The sequence below is a fragment of the Echeneis naucrates genome, chromosome 20, assembly GCF_900963305.1.
Source record: "Echeneis naucrates chromosome 20, fEcheNa1.1, whole genome shotgun sequence".
NCBI lineage: Eukaryota > Metazoa > Chordata > Actinopteri > Carangiformes > Echeneidae > Echeneis > Echeneis naucrates.
Genome location: NC_042530.1, coordinates 9,825,131 through 9,841,546, shown reverse-complemented (window position 1 = coordinate 9,841,546; position 16,416 = coordinate 9,825,131). Strand labels below are relative to the sequence as shown.

Here is a 16,416-nt window from a genome sequence, read left to right as displayed (position 1 = left end):
TCGAACGTGCTGATGCAGCGCTGACTCTATCATCATTCATTTTATTTTTAAATCTTTGCTCTCCTGCAGGAAGTATGTGTCCCCTTATGACCTGTCTGCTTCTGCTTTTTGTTTTACTAAACATTTTGTACAGGCTTCGGCAGATAAGGTCAATATTTAGGCCTATAATCATAAAATTGTAACTGTGAGTCAAAGCGTAGCTTGTCCTCTCTCTCCCTCTCTCTCCGTTGCTGTTGTTGGGCCGTGTAAGATAAAAAAAAAAGCAAATGATATTAAAAAAGGCAATTATGATTATATCATTTTGTCTTTATGAGCAAATATCGCCATTTTAAAATGATCAACCCAAAGAGATCCAATCAGGAACACAGATTTGACACCATGTTGAATATGTTTATGAGTGTAAGGCTGACGCTGAAACATAATTAGCTTTTGGTAAAGTAGATGATTCATTAATAAATGAATGTCTATTGCTTGACATTTAAGCCACTCCCCACCCCCAAATATCCGTGTTCAGTGCGACCAAGGAAATTTAAAATATTCTAAATGGCAGCCTTTTTAAAGAAATATTCAGTCTACCAACACTTAGCCTTGTGCGTGAGATCGACTCATCCTCAAGTTTAGTTTATTTTCTATTTTTACAATTTTCAGCTTGATTTTCTTTCTTTCGTCCATTTACACGAAATGCAGAATGGTGTTGATTTTTACCAACAGGCAGTTATTACAATACACTGAATGAGACCTGTTATCATTCACCTAGATTCTTCTACGTATTCAAACAAGGTTCACAATTATTTCGTTTTATTTGTCTTTGTTCTAAAGTAAATAAGCAGTTGTCTGAAAACTTGTTCCCAAAACGAACTCATAACACCAATATAATACGGTTTCTTCTTTCATATATTTTTCTCAGTATACGTTCTTTTTGTTATTTAAAAATTCTGGATGAAGCTGATTTTATTGTTACGTTTTTACAGCAGCTTAGATAATTAGTTTAAACATCACGGCTGTGTTGTGGATTTTAATTTAACATTTAGCCTTCAAGCACCTCCCAAATAAAAATAAAAAAAACTCACCAATTATGAAAACGGTAATTGGTTAAAATTCCTTAATTTAAAATAAGAAAAACTTCACAGTCAGTATAATTAAATTGCTAAATGCTTTAAATCTTAACCTAATGATTTCATAGAGTTTAATCAGAGATTTTTTTTGTGGGATTCTATTAACTCGTAGAAAAATTGGACTATTAGTCAGCCCCCCAGTTTTATTTAAACCGCTTCATTTCAGTCCAGTGTAACGCGTGATAAATCAACACAAAACCGTGATACAGGCCCGTCTCAACTGAGTTTTTCCTCTTCAGACAGATGACTTGATCACAGGCCAATGCTCAGGGCTGCCTGTTTAACTGGCTTATCTCTCAGCGCTCAGCTCCGCCTGCTCCCTACAAAAAAAATATTCCCTCGTGAATTCCGTCCACATCAGGCTGACTACCGGGCTTCCGTCACAACGAAACAAAACCGAGCTGACTTTCTCCATAAGTGTAAAATGTTTTATTTAGATGTTTTATACTGTGTAACAGTAACAATACAATAAGTTGTATAATCGAGCGATACAAATACGGAAAACACGGGAGACATCAAAACATCCGTCAACTGAGCATGAAATGGAGCTGAACAGGAGCCCACGTCATTCCTTCAGTAGGGGGGGCATCGCTGATTAAATATGCTTTTTGTTTCTATTTACACGTGGATTATCTAAAACTGCTTATTACGTGCTAACGACGTGGTGGATAAGCAATCCGCCTCCACTGCAGCTACAAGAAAGGTTTTTTTTCCAGTAAAAAGCAAAAGGAAAGTTGATTTTTCGGCCATCAGCATTTCTCCGTATTTAAGCCTGTAACTGTCATCGGATGGCTGAAACGTCTCCAAAACAGCCGTCCAACTTGTGAGATACAGACCCGGGATCCTCTCTCTTCAAAGAAAAAGTGTTGTCATGAGCATGCATGTTTAAATTGACAGTTTCAAAATATCCCAACACACATGAAATATTCATGATAAACACGCTGAATTGGAAAAAAAAGTAAAAGAAAATATAAAAGACTATTTCAGTCGTTTTGTAAAATAAAGATGTAGCTTTAAAGGGAGATTGATGGCGTCCCTTCAGCTTTCCAACGCGTTCTTTTTTCTTTTTTTACCCCGACATCAGAATTTCCTGTCTCATTATCCTCACTCCGCCCAAACTCCCTCGTCCATTTTATTTTGAAATGTCTCTGATTCCACTACGTTTAAACTTACATATGATGCGGTAATATTTAGAACAACAAATGGAGAGAGAAAGAGATAACATTGTCTACACAATGGAACTACATTGGCATGAAAACAGTATTAGCTGAGCGGGAATCTGGCGTTGGCTGCTCCGGTCCGGTCCGGTCCGGGGCCGGTCCGGGTCATCCAGAGGAGGTGGACGAGCCGTTCAGGGACACCTTCCGGGGCTTGGTGCCGCCGCTGCCGAACTGGGTGAACCGGCTGGGGGTCGGGGGGGGCGCTGCGGCGGGGGCTGCGGTGCCGTTGACGTTGTTGGGGCCGTGCGGGTGCTGCGGGTGAGGGGACTGAGCGGGCGTGCCGGGGCTCGGCAGCGACGAGGACGTGGACGGGGCCCCGGCGGGACTCCCGGCTTTGTCGCTGGCGGAGTCGCTCTCTGGTCCGGATCTGCTGGCGCTGTTCTGGCCGTCCTGCTGTGCGTGGCTCACCTTCATCTTCTTACAGTTGGGCCGGACTCGGTACTTCAGGGGCAGCGGGCCGTTCTGTGGGGACCATAAGGAAGCCTTTATATTAAATAAACAACTTTCATTAGATTTAACAAGCCCCATTTTACAAAAAAATATATACTTAACAGAATACTGTCATATCTGACTATAACAAGAAACAACAAAGAGTTGGAGGCATGCTTTAGAAAAACTGCTGAGTTCAAATATTCACAAACAAAAGAAACTAAACAACCTAACTACATGAGCAACACTAATTTTAATTCTAGGAAGTTACTTTGGTGGTTATGGTTATGATTACTTTCTAACCCTAACCCATGATTCCTAAAAAACCTATCTGGGAAAATAGACAACTTAAAATGATCAATTCCTTAACACAGTTTAATTAGTGGTTAATATAAGGAAATAGGGCTCAGCCTTAGTCTTACCCTTCTCCAAGTGTAGATATATGCTATATCCATTAATGTGTAGTAATCTTTCAGAGGTTCATCTTCATACATGACTTCAACCTGGAGAGGAAAAAAACCCAGCAAATTCAGCAAAATATTGAAAAACAATTCCTCATATCACAAGTTCCCTGAAATGACAGATTCACATTCAAAAATATTCTCAACACACAAATAACTAAATGGTAAAAAAAAACGACCTGGTAGGCATTTGGGATATCCATTTTGCTTCGCAGAAACTTCCTCAGATGCATAACTGTCATGGCTGCTGGACACTGCAGGTACCTCTTGTTGGCCACCTGTAGAATATACACATCCAAAACCATATAAATTGCAATATCCATACAAACATTATCAAGAGAATCACCACTAGTGGAAATTGTCACAAAGGACACATGCTGGTCCACCTTAAAACCAGGAAAAGAATTTGCTTAACAAAAATATCTAAGTGTCTCTCAAGAGAAAGCCTGGATGAAATATTCCTTAGATGCTAACAGAAGAGGAGCAGGCAGGATGTTTAGTCTGAATCAGGTTAAAAAGGACCTTGGTAGGCAAAAATATTGCTGAGAAAGAATGTGCCTAAAATGAACGTGCAGTACCTGATCTTTTGATGGTTTGTCCTCAATTCCACCTCCCAGTCTGTATGGGATTAAAGCCAAAAATAATTACATTATTTCAAGTCTGATATTAGTTTCTTTCACGTGCCAAGGTCATCCCTAAATGGAAGGCCAAAAAAGAATGATTCTTTTAAAATGCATTTAAATATCAGTCATCAATTAAACATTATATATGGTGGAAATCACATGATCTAGACTTAATCGCTTTACTGTGGTTTTTTATTTCCCTTTCTGGATATATCACTTTTCCTTTAAACAATATTTGACACATTAAGTAGATGTAGCTTATTACTTATGTCAACAGCCAATAAAATATCTAGATAACATTTCAAAAACGTTTCTTTCAGCATCTGAAACATGTTGGTAAATTGAAAAAATAAAACAATTATCTCAGCATTATTTCATAGAGGTTTAGCAGTTTGTTTTTTGTTTTTTTGTTTTTTTACCTTTACTGGGAATTGACACAACCTGCTGTATTTTGTCCAAAGGAAAGCAAGGGTAAATATTTACCATTATTCTGGCTGGGTGTAATTATTTATAAATCAGTAGCTGTTTTAGTTGGAAAATGTGTCATTACACAGCAAATACTCTGTGCAACGCATTAAGTCTATCAATGGAACTATAGGAATGTCTGTGATGTCATTAATTGTTACGTTTGAAGAAACAACCATTTCCCCAATATTATGTATAGGTAAAATGTATAATTAAATGTATAATTGTATATTGTGTATAATTAAGTTAGGTTGCTAAAGTATTAATGACTAATTATCACATACTTCGATTCACAAACATATTTGTGAGGCAAACATACCTGCTCTGATCAAAGAACTCAATAGAAAGGCTGATGATCTCGTCATCTGTAATGATTCTCTTCTCCTCATCTGCCACCTCTCCTCGATCCTCATTTGATCCATTAGAAGCTGCAGAAAAACAGGTAAGCTTGTTAAAAAATGTGTAGATATTTTTTTTGAAGACTACTTCCCACTGAAGTAAATTATGTGTATATTAACACTATCCTTTCATCCAAAATGAGGGAATATGTATTCATCAGCACCAAATTGGAAGTCATGATTTGATGATTTTTGACTTACCATCTACAGGATGCTCTGCATAAAAGTCTCTTCTCCTCTTCATCTCATCTGAGGATAGTCAGAAAGACAAACTATTACCAGTGTGTCCATGTTCAGGTTAGACAAGAATAAAGCTTCAAATATTGTGTGATTGTAAATTTAATGCTACTCTGAATTTGCAGCAATAAACTGAACATATTTGTCACTGGTGCAGCGGCCATTTGACAAAATCTGAGCTCTGATTCAATGGATTTGATAACATCACATAATGGATTATTTCAGTGCAGCGAAATAGCCCTTATCTCAAAATCTGTCATAGCTTTCTCCTCCATTTTATCATAACTTTTTACCTCCAGGGAGTGTAATAAACATATGAGACACGATAATGATACAAGCAGTTTTGCCTGACCTACTTTGACAGCTTTTATCAGCAGCAAAGACAGTGCAACACAAAACAAAAGCAGCTTTCTTTAAACAAACAATATGATAACAACTCAGCTCAACTCAAATTTTAACTGACTCCAAAACCTTCAACTATGTGATCAATATCAAAACTCAGCTACAAAGCAGTCAGAGTGAAAGTAAACGCAACTTGTGTGATACAGAGGTTGTTCCACAGTCATGCTCTTACTTTTGAAGAGGCCAGGGACCAGCTTGTACACAATGTCCTGTAGAGTTTTGTCAGACCTAGAGAGGAAGAGAAACTTTAGTTAAAACTGAGATACTGGACAATTCAGTTCAAACAAGGGAGGGAAGTTAATACAGGCGGTTGAATTGTTCCAATTGATTTAAGTGTTTGGACAAGCTTACAAATGTAAAGCAGATTTTGTCGTTTGTAAATGCTGCCCTTGAACATATATAGCCTCCTTAATATGGTTGCATTGTAGCACACACGCACAACCTGTGTTCATCATCATCATTCATCATTCAACAGGCATCCAGAAAACATCCACAGCTGCTGGTAAAGGCTGTGGGGAACATACACATATAATATAATAAGTGGCCTGCATGTGTTCCTGATGTCTGAATATTTTAAACCAATTACTGGCTGATCCAGCTGTTCAATGGAGAAATAAAGGAGGAAACCGCAAAAGGGCAAGAAACAGGAAATACAGAATGTTCCAGCTATGGCCATGGCTGTTTAATATTACAAATACATAAAAATAAATTTGTTATACATGAAGAACATAAGAATATTTGAAAAGTCTTAATCAATTCAACCTGAGATGAGGCATGAGCGAAAAAAAGCTGGTTTACTTCCACAAAAGGATATAATACATTCCTTCAACCAAAAAACAAACAGATAAAATTCCCTTTCAAAAACAAAGGCACATGAAAAAAACAGGAAGATGCATCGACTAGTTCTCACCTAATGTTGAGCAAAGGCTTGGTTTTATGCACTTGTACATCACAGATTGGACAGTATTTGCTGGTTTCCAGGTAGCGCACAATGCACATCTTGCAGACTGCAAACCATAGACAAAGAAAAATGTCAAAATCTCAAAGGATATCCTGAATCCTAACTGGATATCCAGTTTTAGGACTGCTGTATAAGTAGAAATCTCCTTTGCAGCATTTGCAAAATGCTGAATGAATTTTAAATGAAAGGAAGGAGTGGTCTGCTTACATGAATGGAGACATTCGATTATGGTGGTTGCGTCTATGAAATATCCTCCACACAGGACACACATGAGGTGAGGGTTGAGCTCAGTAATCTTTATCCTGGTGGTTCGATGCATGGTGAAAGAGCGGAACAACAATCCTGCATGACAAAAAAAAAAAACAGGGCATGTGAAAACATTGTGGGGATGGCAGCTCCTTTTACAGCGCAACTCGGGCCATTTGGAATAGGCTGCTGTTTGTTTGACTTGTGTTAAAGCAACATCATCTTATATGCTAATCTAATAATAACCGAGGGGAAGGTCCTCCGCACAGTCACCTGACCGAGGCGCGGGGAATAACCACAAATCAGTGCCTTGTACCGAGGGACGGATCGATCGATGTTTCTCTCTGCATCACACGCTGTGAAACAAGCTCAGATCAAAGTCTTTCTCTGTTCCAAAAATGACTAAAGCATCAGAAAATCTCGGTTTTCATAACTAGAGAGTTGGCTTCAATCTTCTTCATTTTTTAGTTTGGTCATCTGGGTTCGAAGTCGTGGCTCCGCTTTAACTCCTCAGAATCCCGCCTCAGTTTTAATCAGAGAAACAATGTCCTTAATTAAGCGATGGAAGCGGGGACATAAATAAAAGAAATCAGCACCCGATCTGTGTCTGGCTTCCTCACAACCCGGTTCATAGGCAAACATTTCACCGAAATCGGGGAGTGTTGGTGGGTAATAAGAGCAGGTAGGGTGGGGTTGGGGCGCCCCGGGCTGGGTGAGGGTGACGGAGGGAGACAGGAGCCACCAGATCACTGCGTCAGGTGTGACACACAGGCTGTGTGTGTGGGGGGGGGGGACCTGAGCGTTTCTATGGCAACTCCTTTTGCTTTTTAGCCCACATGGCTGATCGCCAGTGACCAGAACAAGGCGGGTTGTCAAACCAAAACAACAACACGGAGAGCTGCCGGTGTGCAGAGCAGGAGGAAGGCAGGGACCGGAGCCCCCCCCCCCCCCCCCCCCGGCGCACACAGACAGCGGCTGGACTGCCAGGCTGCCGACAGCACGGCTGCCATTTTGTGGAGGAAAAAAAGCCCGTATCGGTTCAACGGGCTGCGGGGATTCCTTCGAAAGGGGGCGAATAGAGCCACCACCCGACGCCTTTTTACACCCCCCGCCCAAATCCTTAAGGACCTCTGAGGGGAGCGAGCCGGTGTGGGTCCCTCACTCCGGGAATAATCTCCGCTTTCTGGTCGCGTTTCTCGCGGAGTGTGTGCGCGATCATCAGCGGCGCGCAGCACCAACATGGCCAGACTGCAGCGACTGCGCTCAAGTTGAAGCGCACACTGGATCAGACTTATTTATTCTGCGCCATTGTCGGCTCAGAAAGTCTCACAGCCGGCCTTTACCGGACGTCGCTTTATTTGGGAGAGTTGAGTTTAACAAAGCCGGTTCTGTTGAGCCACCAAAACTCCACTGTAAAATAAGTCACCAACAGCAGGAGTATCATCGCTTTCCATTTTCTCTAACGTGTTCGGGTCATGAGGTGAATTTCTCCTGGTAGTTTGCAACACAATAGCCCGAATATAATCCTAATAATAATAATTCTAATAATAATGTGAATAATAAAGGCTGTGCTGTGACAGCTATCAGGGCGCCCATCGCGGTCATTTGAAGAAATTAAAACACGCCCCATTAAAGGTCTAAATGTAGCCCTCAAACCGGACCTGAGGAACTGACCCTCTTTAAAGGTTGGGTGGCAGCCAGACAACCCAGAATGAACCCACCCTGCTCTTTATGGAGCCACAGGCTGCACCATGCCCGATACCCGGCCGGTTTCAGTGCTCCAACCGACCTCCCCAGACACTGCTGGCAAGTTTGGACAGCGAGTCGGTTCAAAGGAAAAGCCCCTCACATGGATCATGATGGATAATGTCCACATATATGCAGGGAGCCTGTTGCGCCATTAATCGATTGACTGGTGTTTGGACAACTGCTCTCCTTCTGTCCTGGGAGAGCTGCGTGTTCACTTTATAAGACTGCAAGTCAATCGCTTCATAAATCCAAACACAAATAAGTTCACTCGATGTGGGAACGAATGCTGCTGACTGACTGAATGACGGCTGCAGCCATATTTCAATCAACGTTTCATTGCACATATAAGATGATACCGACACGCCATACAGCTACTTTTTAAACCGACCTTTAATTGTGGACTCAGTTGAGGATAACATAATTATTTCATAGCAGCTACTGATCCTTTAATTCTCTCAACGGCGAATTCAGAGATTTCTCTGGATGCTCTTGCAGTGACCCGCAGTTCTGCCCACCTCATTTATTCCCAAACTAAACTAGTTCCTCTTGTAAAGGTTCCCCTTAAACTTAAATCAACAGCAGCTGGAAATAACCTAATTAAATTCGGCAACGGGAAAAACCAAGAGCCCAAATTAAACTGCTGTCAGTGAACTGGGAAAAGCGTGCATTAAACAAGTGGAGCTTCCTCATGACTGAAACACATTAAAGTCAACACAAAATAGCTTTTACTGTTGGATGCTTCTCGTTGCTCGCTGTTTGTTAGTCAGTTTGGATACATTATCACCCCTTTTCACAGATCTGTGAGTCTGTCAACCTGCAGTCCCGGCTGGTTGTGGTGTGTGTGTGTGTGTGTGTCTGTGTGTGGTGGGGGGGTTGGGGGGAGGTTAAACCATTAACTACATACAGGGTCCCGAAACAGCATTCATGAGTAAAATTTATGTTATATATATTATATATATTATTATTATTATTATTTTATTTTTTTACCCCATTAGGAGAAAGCCCTGGCTGCTGTCTGTCTCCAGACTAACACAATGCTCCAACATGCAGTACAGGCATTAGGAAGTCGAAAATATGGAAATCCACAGTAAGCTTTAATATCAGCACAGAGTCTGTGCTGGACATAGATCGTTTGAATTTAAGTGAAATTGCCGAGGCTTTGGCTGCTTGGTGAGACACAGCCATCCCTTTGTATGCTGGCCGACGAGTCGTCCATAGGCTACTTTTTTTTTAATTTGTGAAAAACTCAACCATTCTTTTTAATCCACATGATCATACACCGACACACCAACAGCCACTGTACGTGTTTAACAGAGATCCAGCGTTTCCCGAGAAGCACTCATGAAACATTTATGCACAATTGAAATGGTTCGCCTCCCTGTCACGTCCGTGGGAGCCGTCCAAGTTAAGTTAATAAATCCAACATTTGCCCATTTACGCCAACAATCACCATCACACCCGGTCCATAACAGCCCAGCCATCCCATCTCTATAACATGAGGACCCTGTGTTGACGTGGGGGCACAGAGGGACCGTTTGGAGCACTTGCTACTGTTAACATCTCAGCCAATCCAGCCTGGTTCGCCTGAGATCTCCCACTTTACCTAAATACAAACGATGCAATGCAAAGCCCGACCGCTATCAACTTATAGGGACAGATCGCAGGGAGGTTGATAATGCAGCACCGGGTGTGTGAGAATCATAATTCACGTTTGTGCCCGAGCGGGGAACATCTTTTGCAAGAGAAAAAAAAGTGGTGCGCAGACACACACGGAGCTCCACGTCGGTGATCGCTGCAGCCACCGTTGAAAGCTCCACATCCACCGCTGGATCGGTGCGTAGAAAAACACAAAAGCACAAAGCCCAAACCCGCCCGGGGACCTCGTTAGTTCGAGACGATATCGAATAAGACGTACCTGGAGGCTGGGCTGGGGATCGGTGGGTCCTCGGGCGAATAGACAATGAAAGTTGGGAGGCGATCAGCAGAAAATGAATAGGAGCCGAGCCGCCATCTTGAAGCAGGCTGCAGACGCTGTCAGTGGCGGAGAGCGCACGGCGGACCAGAGCGCATTTCAGATGTGCGAATAAAAACTCCTCTTTTCCTGCTCGCTTACGCGCCGTGTGCGTGTCCGACGGGCGGCTTGGGGAGAGCCGTGTCCTCCGGCTTCGGCTCGGGAAGGCTCGCACTTCGGCACCGATAACTTTGCCTCCAAAACATTCGCTTCACCCCCTGTGATATGCAGCAGTGTGTGTGTGCTCAGTGGAAACTGACACCGTCCCCAAAATGGCTAGTAGTTCGACCGCCCCGCTTTGGTCACGTGGTCTCGTTGCTTAAGGGTGCCTAGGAATTACTGTCGGTGTATGCCGTTTCTGCCGATCTGCTACACACCACATAAAAAACACACAACAACACACTGGGGAAGGCATGGATATGTTTTTAACGACTAAATGCGACAAAGCGCCGGGCAGGCTGTGTTTTATTTGAGCTCAAATGTCACCAGCCAGCTGCTTAAAAGTCCAGTCGGTGTTTTTTTGTTTTTTTTGTTGTTTTTTTTTTTTTTTTCACCTTCTGATGTGTGACGCATGATTTAAAACGAGCCATAACACACACTCATATAGTTTGTTTCTCTTTCACCAGGTGAAGCAGCAATCCTCCCACCGGTATGTCCTCCCCTGCAGAAAGCAGACCAGGCGGCTTGATGGTGGTGCTGCCCTTCGTCTCCGCGATGTTAAAAATAACGGTAGCACACGCACTCCACGCGCGTTCGTGTAGTTTTGACCGTCAAAACGCTTCAGTGCAGCCGCTTGAATGCGCAGCAGCTGCCTTATTAATCTCTGCTGATCGCTGCTTTCAGGACCCACGCATTTGGTTAAAATATGTCAATGTGACAAATGGCTGTGGTGTCAAACCTTTGTCACGGGCTGTCCTGACTTATGCAAAAAAAAAAAAAAAAAAACCACGAAGAAAAAAAGAGAGAGAGAACTTGAAGCACTCGAAGAATTGAGCCCTTTCCTCAAACCAGCGCTGCAGAAAAATGAAGGCACCGCAGCTGTTTATGGGATCCGAACCGCTGTGGCGCTTCACACTTTCAGCTGAGATGGACACCGAAAGCGGGAGAGAGTCCAATAAGCAGAGGTATAATATTTTTTATATAGCAATTTACCAACAAAGTCAAAGCCCTGTGATTGCAGTACTTTAAAAATAGCGAGTCTCCTGGAAAGAAGAGACTTTGTTGAAACAAATGCTGAAGAGAATAGATTTCATTGGTGCCACGCAACTATTCAGGCCAGTTAAGTACTGACAGAGCACATGCCTACCAGTTAATCCACACTCAGCCACCTCTCTGACACATCTGCAACACAATTACACTAGCTTTATTTATTTTAAAACACAAGGGACGTTTCTCAGAAAAGACAAGCAACGTCTGTTTAGTTCTAAAATCAGGGCTCAGGGAAGATTTTATTTTTCTTTTTTAATTGAAACACAGATATGGAATAATAATAATTATGGTCTCACACACGTCATGTCAATCTCGGGTACAAAAAGAAGTAGAAAAAGTGCAGCCGGTGAAGCTGGAATCGGGCACCGGCATCACATCTGGCTGGCTTTCTCCACACTCTTGGCTGCGTCTTTCAGCTTTCCCACCAAATCCTGAAAACAAGAGACCACTGAATCACATTCAGTGAGAATAAAAATGCAGCAACGCATTCAGCAGAGACAACCTTAATTATTCATGGGGAAAGATATAGGTTCAATGAATTAAAAATAAGATCTTGCCCTTATTTGCATTCAGAATTGTTCACTCAGGCAGGATTGACTGAGTTTATTGGCCAACATGATTTACATGCAGGCCATCCCTAACATAAGTTCGCGGTCAGGCATCATACCGAGTGTCCACAAAGCATTTAATGCATCCTCTGTAAGATCGATGTATTTATTTTGGGTGCAGCAACGTGACCAAATTCAAAGTGATGTAATGAAATTGTCATTTTAGGGAAAGTTCAGGATGCAGGAAAATCTCGACAATTCTTTGATTTATGACGTGGACCTGGAAGATCCACAGATTTATTTATTTATTTATTTATTTATTTATCCATCACACGTGTAATTTCCTCGGGAGATGAAAAGCACCCTGCAGGAATCAGATCATCAAACCTCCCTCTTTGAGTCTGGCTGGACGACACAGAGGCTGAATGGAGCGCTTTCATGATGCAACCACAAGAAAGTCCGACAAAAACATCCATGCGCGTGCACGATCACTTTCCCTACCTGAAGCTGCTCCATCGTGCAGGTGAAGTTGATATCTTCAGAGGATCCTTGGTTCTGACAAAGACACAGACACGATCATAGTTGGGCATCATTCCTGGAAATGACTGTGGATGAGCATCTGTGTGGACAAGTGCAGCTGGATTTGAGTTTTACCTCCGTGTTCAGTGAAATCAGGTAGAAAGGCTCGTTGACCTTATCGACTTGTGCGTTCTGTCGAGAGAAAAGCATTTTAAAACATTTAGGGGTTTTTGTGACACATGAATCAAACATCATACTGCAGAACTGAACTGATATACCTTCATGTGGTACTGCAGACGCCACGACACGTCGTTTATCTGAGGTGCTCTCCTTCCTATGCTGCAAGAAAAATATCAGACATATTGTTGCACATACACACACATTTTTATTTTTTTATTTTTTTATTTTTTCACTTTGTGGTGCAGGCAAGGTGAGGATCCAGGAAAAGCAGAAATTTGGTTGTGTTTTCTCAGCATTTTAACAGCAATGCACAGTGATTTCAGATTCACACACGTATCAAAGTTGTGTATTAGCTAATTTTTTTGTGAACAATCAGAAGGCCTTCTCTGTTTCATATAATTAGAAAATCAGCTTCAGGACATTGTGGCACAGACACGTGGTCACATGGAAGGTGAATAATGAAGCGTCAATAAAGCAGCATTTAGATTACATTAATTGATCCTCCTCTCTTTTTGGTCCTGTCACGAAAATTCTGAATAAACCTTTGTTTGTGCTGCCTGATTTTTTTTAAATCCTCTTAAAAAAAAAAAAAAGAGAGAGAGAAAGAAAAGAAAAAAAAAAAGATTGTGCCAAAACTCTACTTCTTCACGTTAAACGGTGTTTTTTCCTCACTTGATGCCATTTGATGGTTTTAGAGTTAAATAAAATTAGAATTAGAACCTACAGATTAGAATAGAGCAACAGTTTGTAATAATCAACAAATAATTAATATGCATCACCATTGAATTAAATAGATCTGTAAAGTGAAGCTTCAGGTTTTAAAGCAGCTCACTGGTGTGCCTGTCATGTTGAGGATATAATCAGTCTGAGTCAAACAACCTTTTTTCCTTAAAAATAACATCATCTCAACAAAAGTCTTCCTCACTGACAGCAACAAGCAGCATTCAGCTCAGGCTTACCTTGCTAATAGATGTTCCAGTTCTTTTTTATGTTTCTGCAAAACAAAGCAAGCATCAGTGAGTTTAAAGTGACTGCGACAAATTCAAGACCAACTGTAAATTAAAAACAGTAAGAATTATATGTGCAACATTGTTTGAAAATATACCTGATATGCGCTGTAGAATATTTCTATTCTCTCTGCACTAAACGAAAGTTCTTCAAAGCAGGAGCTGCAAGAACAAGACACCACTTTATTTTGGAGTTGATATCTCAAAACTGCATTATCACACACTGTCTTTTCAAAAAGTGAAGTTAGCTGGTATTACCAATGTAACCTCTGGATGTATCCTAGCTACTCCAGAAAAAAGATCACAGGGTGAGAGAGTCAGTCCTGTTTTTATCATGTATAGGTTAAATAATGATGCATTTTCTAAGTTAACAGAGATGTTGCTCACACACGTGCAGTCTTAGAATATGGAGGGAAAAAAAAACAAGATTTTTTTCCATGAAGTAAAAAATAAGAAAATAACTGACTTTATATAATAATGTCTAAAGACTGTGTGCCTGACCTATGTGAAGGGTGGTGAAAACACTGGGAACGCTAACTGATGGACAGATGGTGAAAAACTGTTTTGCATTCAGATGCTGTTCAATGAAACTTGCATACATCACGTAACACAGGCAAGTTGTTTAAAAATCTTATTAACACAAACTTAAACTGGGCTTACTGTGTATCTATGGGAAGACTGATGCTGTCCACAAGCAGGACATCCCATATATTAAGCATTTCTAAGATCATTTCAGTGAGCCACATTCTTTTTTTAGTATTTCAAATCTACGAAATTGTTGCTGGATAGTTTCTTTAGTTTTAAGGAAAACAAGAAAGGATTTATTTACTTGATTTCCTGCAGGAATCCTCAGACAGTCTCTTGGGAGATGCGATTTGCAGGTAACATGTGATATAGGTGACAACATGCAAACAGCCTGCTTGAGCCACATATTTCCTGCTTGCCACATATCAAATTGGCTAAGTTTTCATATCCATGCACCGAAAACTAATGAAATTAGATTTAGAAATTTACCGCAAGCATGTGTCGGGACTAGAGGAGCACACATGTCCCAGTAAACATTTGCTCTGTGTGGAGTCTCCTACCTTATCAGTGACTTGTCTGCGTTTTGTTTGACCGCCTCCAGTATGAAGGTGGCCGCCGCAGCGTGACTCTGTTTCAGCAGGATCTGGTCGATCCGCTTCAGTTCGGGTTGATCTGAAAGAAAAAAAAAAGAAGCATGAAGGGAGGATGACAGTGTGTAGGTACAACATGTAGCCTGATTTTCTGGACAGAACAGGCGCGTCTGATTGGGGTACGATGCAGGTTTGCGATCCATAGTCAGGATCTCCAGATTGACGGGCAGAATGGAAATCAATGATGATTTGCATGTGAATGGGGCCCCTCAGCTGCACCAACCGAAGGCGAAGGGGGGGGGGGTCCCTTTGTTTGTTTGTATAATGAACATTTTACTTTCGAAAAATAATTCCCGCATTGAAATGAGCTGTGATGCAGAGAAGTTACTTTAGACACATGGTGTAAATAACCGATGCAGCCGTGACAGGGGAAGGAGCTGCAGCCACGAGGAAGCCCACCAGACCCTGCTGTCATTTTGCATCATTTAGACCGTATTTACTGCTTACATCCAAAACCGGGAACAACAACACACCGATCACTGCTGGTTTCAACTCGCCCTACCGGGAGTGAAGCCCATCTATCCTCGGTGTTCACTGATGGGGGTTTAAAAAGGTCTAACGTACTCTTCCTAACATGCCGAGGAGACCTGGTGGCAGTTATAATGACAAAAGGCACCCAGAGTGGCCGTGTGATTGTGTGACTGCTGCTGAATGTTAAGCAGGCAGCAGAAACAGCGCAGACCGCCGAGGTGCAGCTCGGAGGCGGCGGGGAGCGGATCCACTGCACCCGAGAAACACACACGATGATCCGAGTTGGAACAACTCCGTGTGAGGGAGAGAGAGTGGGGATGGCGAGCAGGAGAGCTTTTAAAATCCGAAAAACACCGAGGCAGCTCCTCCACATCCACACGGAGAGAAACCGGAAGCAGCGGCGAACACAAAAGCGGCGGCGGAGAGACGCAGCAGCTCACCGAGGACTCCCGGGTCTGCGTGAGCCGACAGCAGGCTCCGGAAAGACGCATCCACCAGCGCCTGGAAGCCGCTCTGGTCGAAGGAGGACGGGTTGGCTGCAGACCGCAGCCCTCTCTGTACAGAGTCAGATAACTCCATTTTGCAAGAGGGTGACCCACGACACCAGACCACGTGACGGATCAGCTGATGTTGCGTGCGGGGAGCAGCAGAGCGGCGGAGGAGCTGGAGGCAGAGACCGGACTGGCATATGTGCAGAAATCACTGGGGATCCAGAGCCGTGCTCCAGTCTTAATGCATTCTTCGTTTTGGTTGTTGGGTGTGTTGCTGCTTTAGCACCGGTGCCCACAGAAGCCAGGAGGCTGAAACAAACCCCCCTCTGTGGGTTCAGGGACCACTGAGACAGTCGGAGTTGACTCGATCCTTACTATCATTTAATTCATAAATGAATAAATAAACTACTTATTTTGTGCACAGTCCGTCTTAGATCTGAACATTTGTCATATTCTTTCACTGACGTCCCAATAAAATATAGCTTGCATTGTAATCCTG

At 42.4% G+C, this 16,416-nt stretch overlaps 1 protein-coding gene across 1 annotated transcript; it reads right to left on the bottom strand.

The window, feature by feature from the left end:
• Nucleotides 1-1,079: 1,079 nt before the first annotated feature.
• Nucleotides 1,080-16,024, bottom strand: bmi1a (bmi1 polycomb ring finger oncogene 1a). The gene is made up of 13 exons (XM_029529488.1): nucleotides 15,867-16,024; nucleotides 14,866-14,977; nucleotides 13,879-13,942; nucleotides 13,733-13,767; nucleotides 6,519-6,709; nucleotides 6,261-6,357; nucleotides 5,523-5,578; nucleotides 4,913-4,960; nucleotides 4,633-4,741; nucleotides 3,804-3,843; nucleotides 3,405-3,503; nucleotides 3,187-3,267; nucleotides 1,080-2,797 (listed from the first exon to the last, which is right to left on the bottom strand). The coding sequence occupies exons 1-13, from the start codon at nucleotides 16,003-16,005 to the stop codon at nucleotides 2,441-2,443; spliced, it is 1,428 nt and encodes a 475-aa protein (XP_029385348.1). The 5' UTR covers nucleotides 16,006-16,024; the 3' UTR covers nucleotides 1,080-2,440.
• Nucleotides 16,025-16,416: the final 392 nt, after the last annotated feature.

Coding starts and splice junctions, on each gene's coding strand:
- bmi1a (XM_029529488.1), bottom strand. CDS start 16,005: ATGGAGTTATCTGACTCTGTACAGAGAGGGCTGCGGTCTGCAGCCAAC. Junction 14,978..15,866: donor CGCAGACCCGGGAGTCCTCG/GTGAGCTGCTGC, acceptor TTTTTCTTTCAG/ATCAACCCGAACTGAAGCGG. Junction 13,768..13,878: donor TATTCTACAGCGCATATCAG/GTATATTTTCAA, acceptor TTTGTTTTGCAG/AAACATAAAAAAGAACTGGA.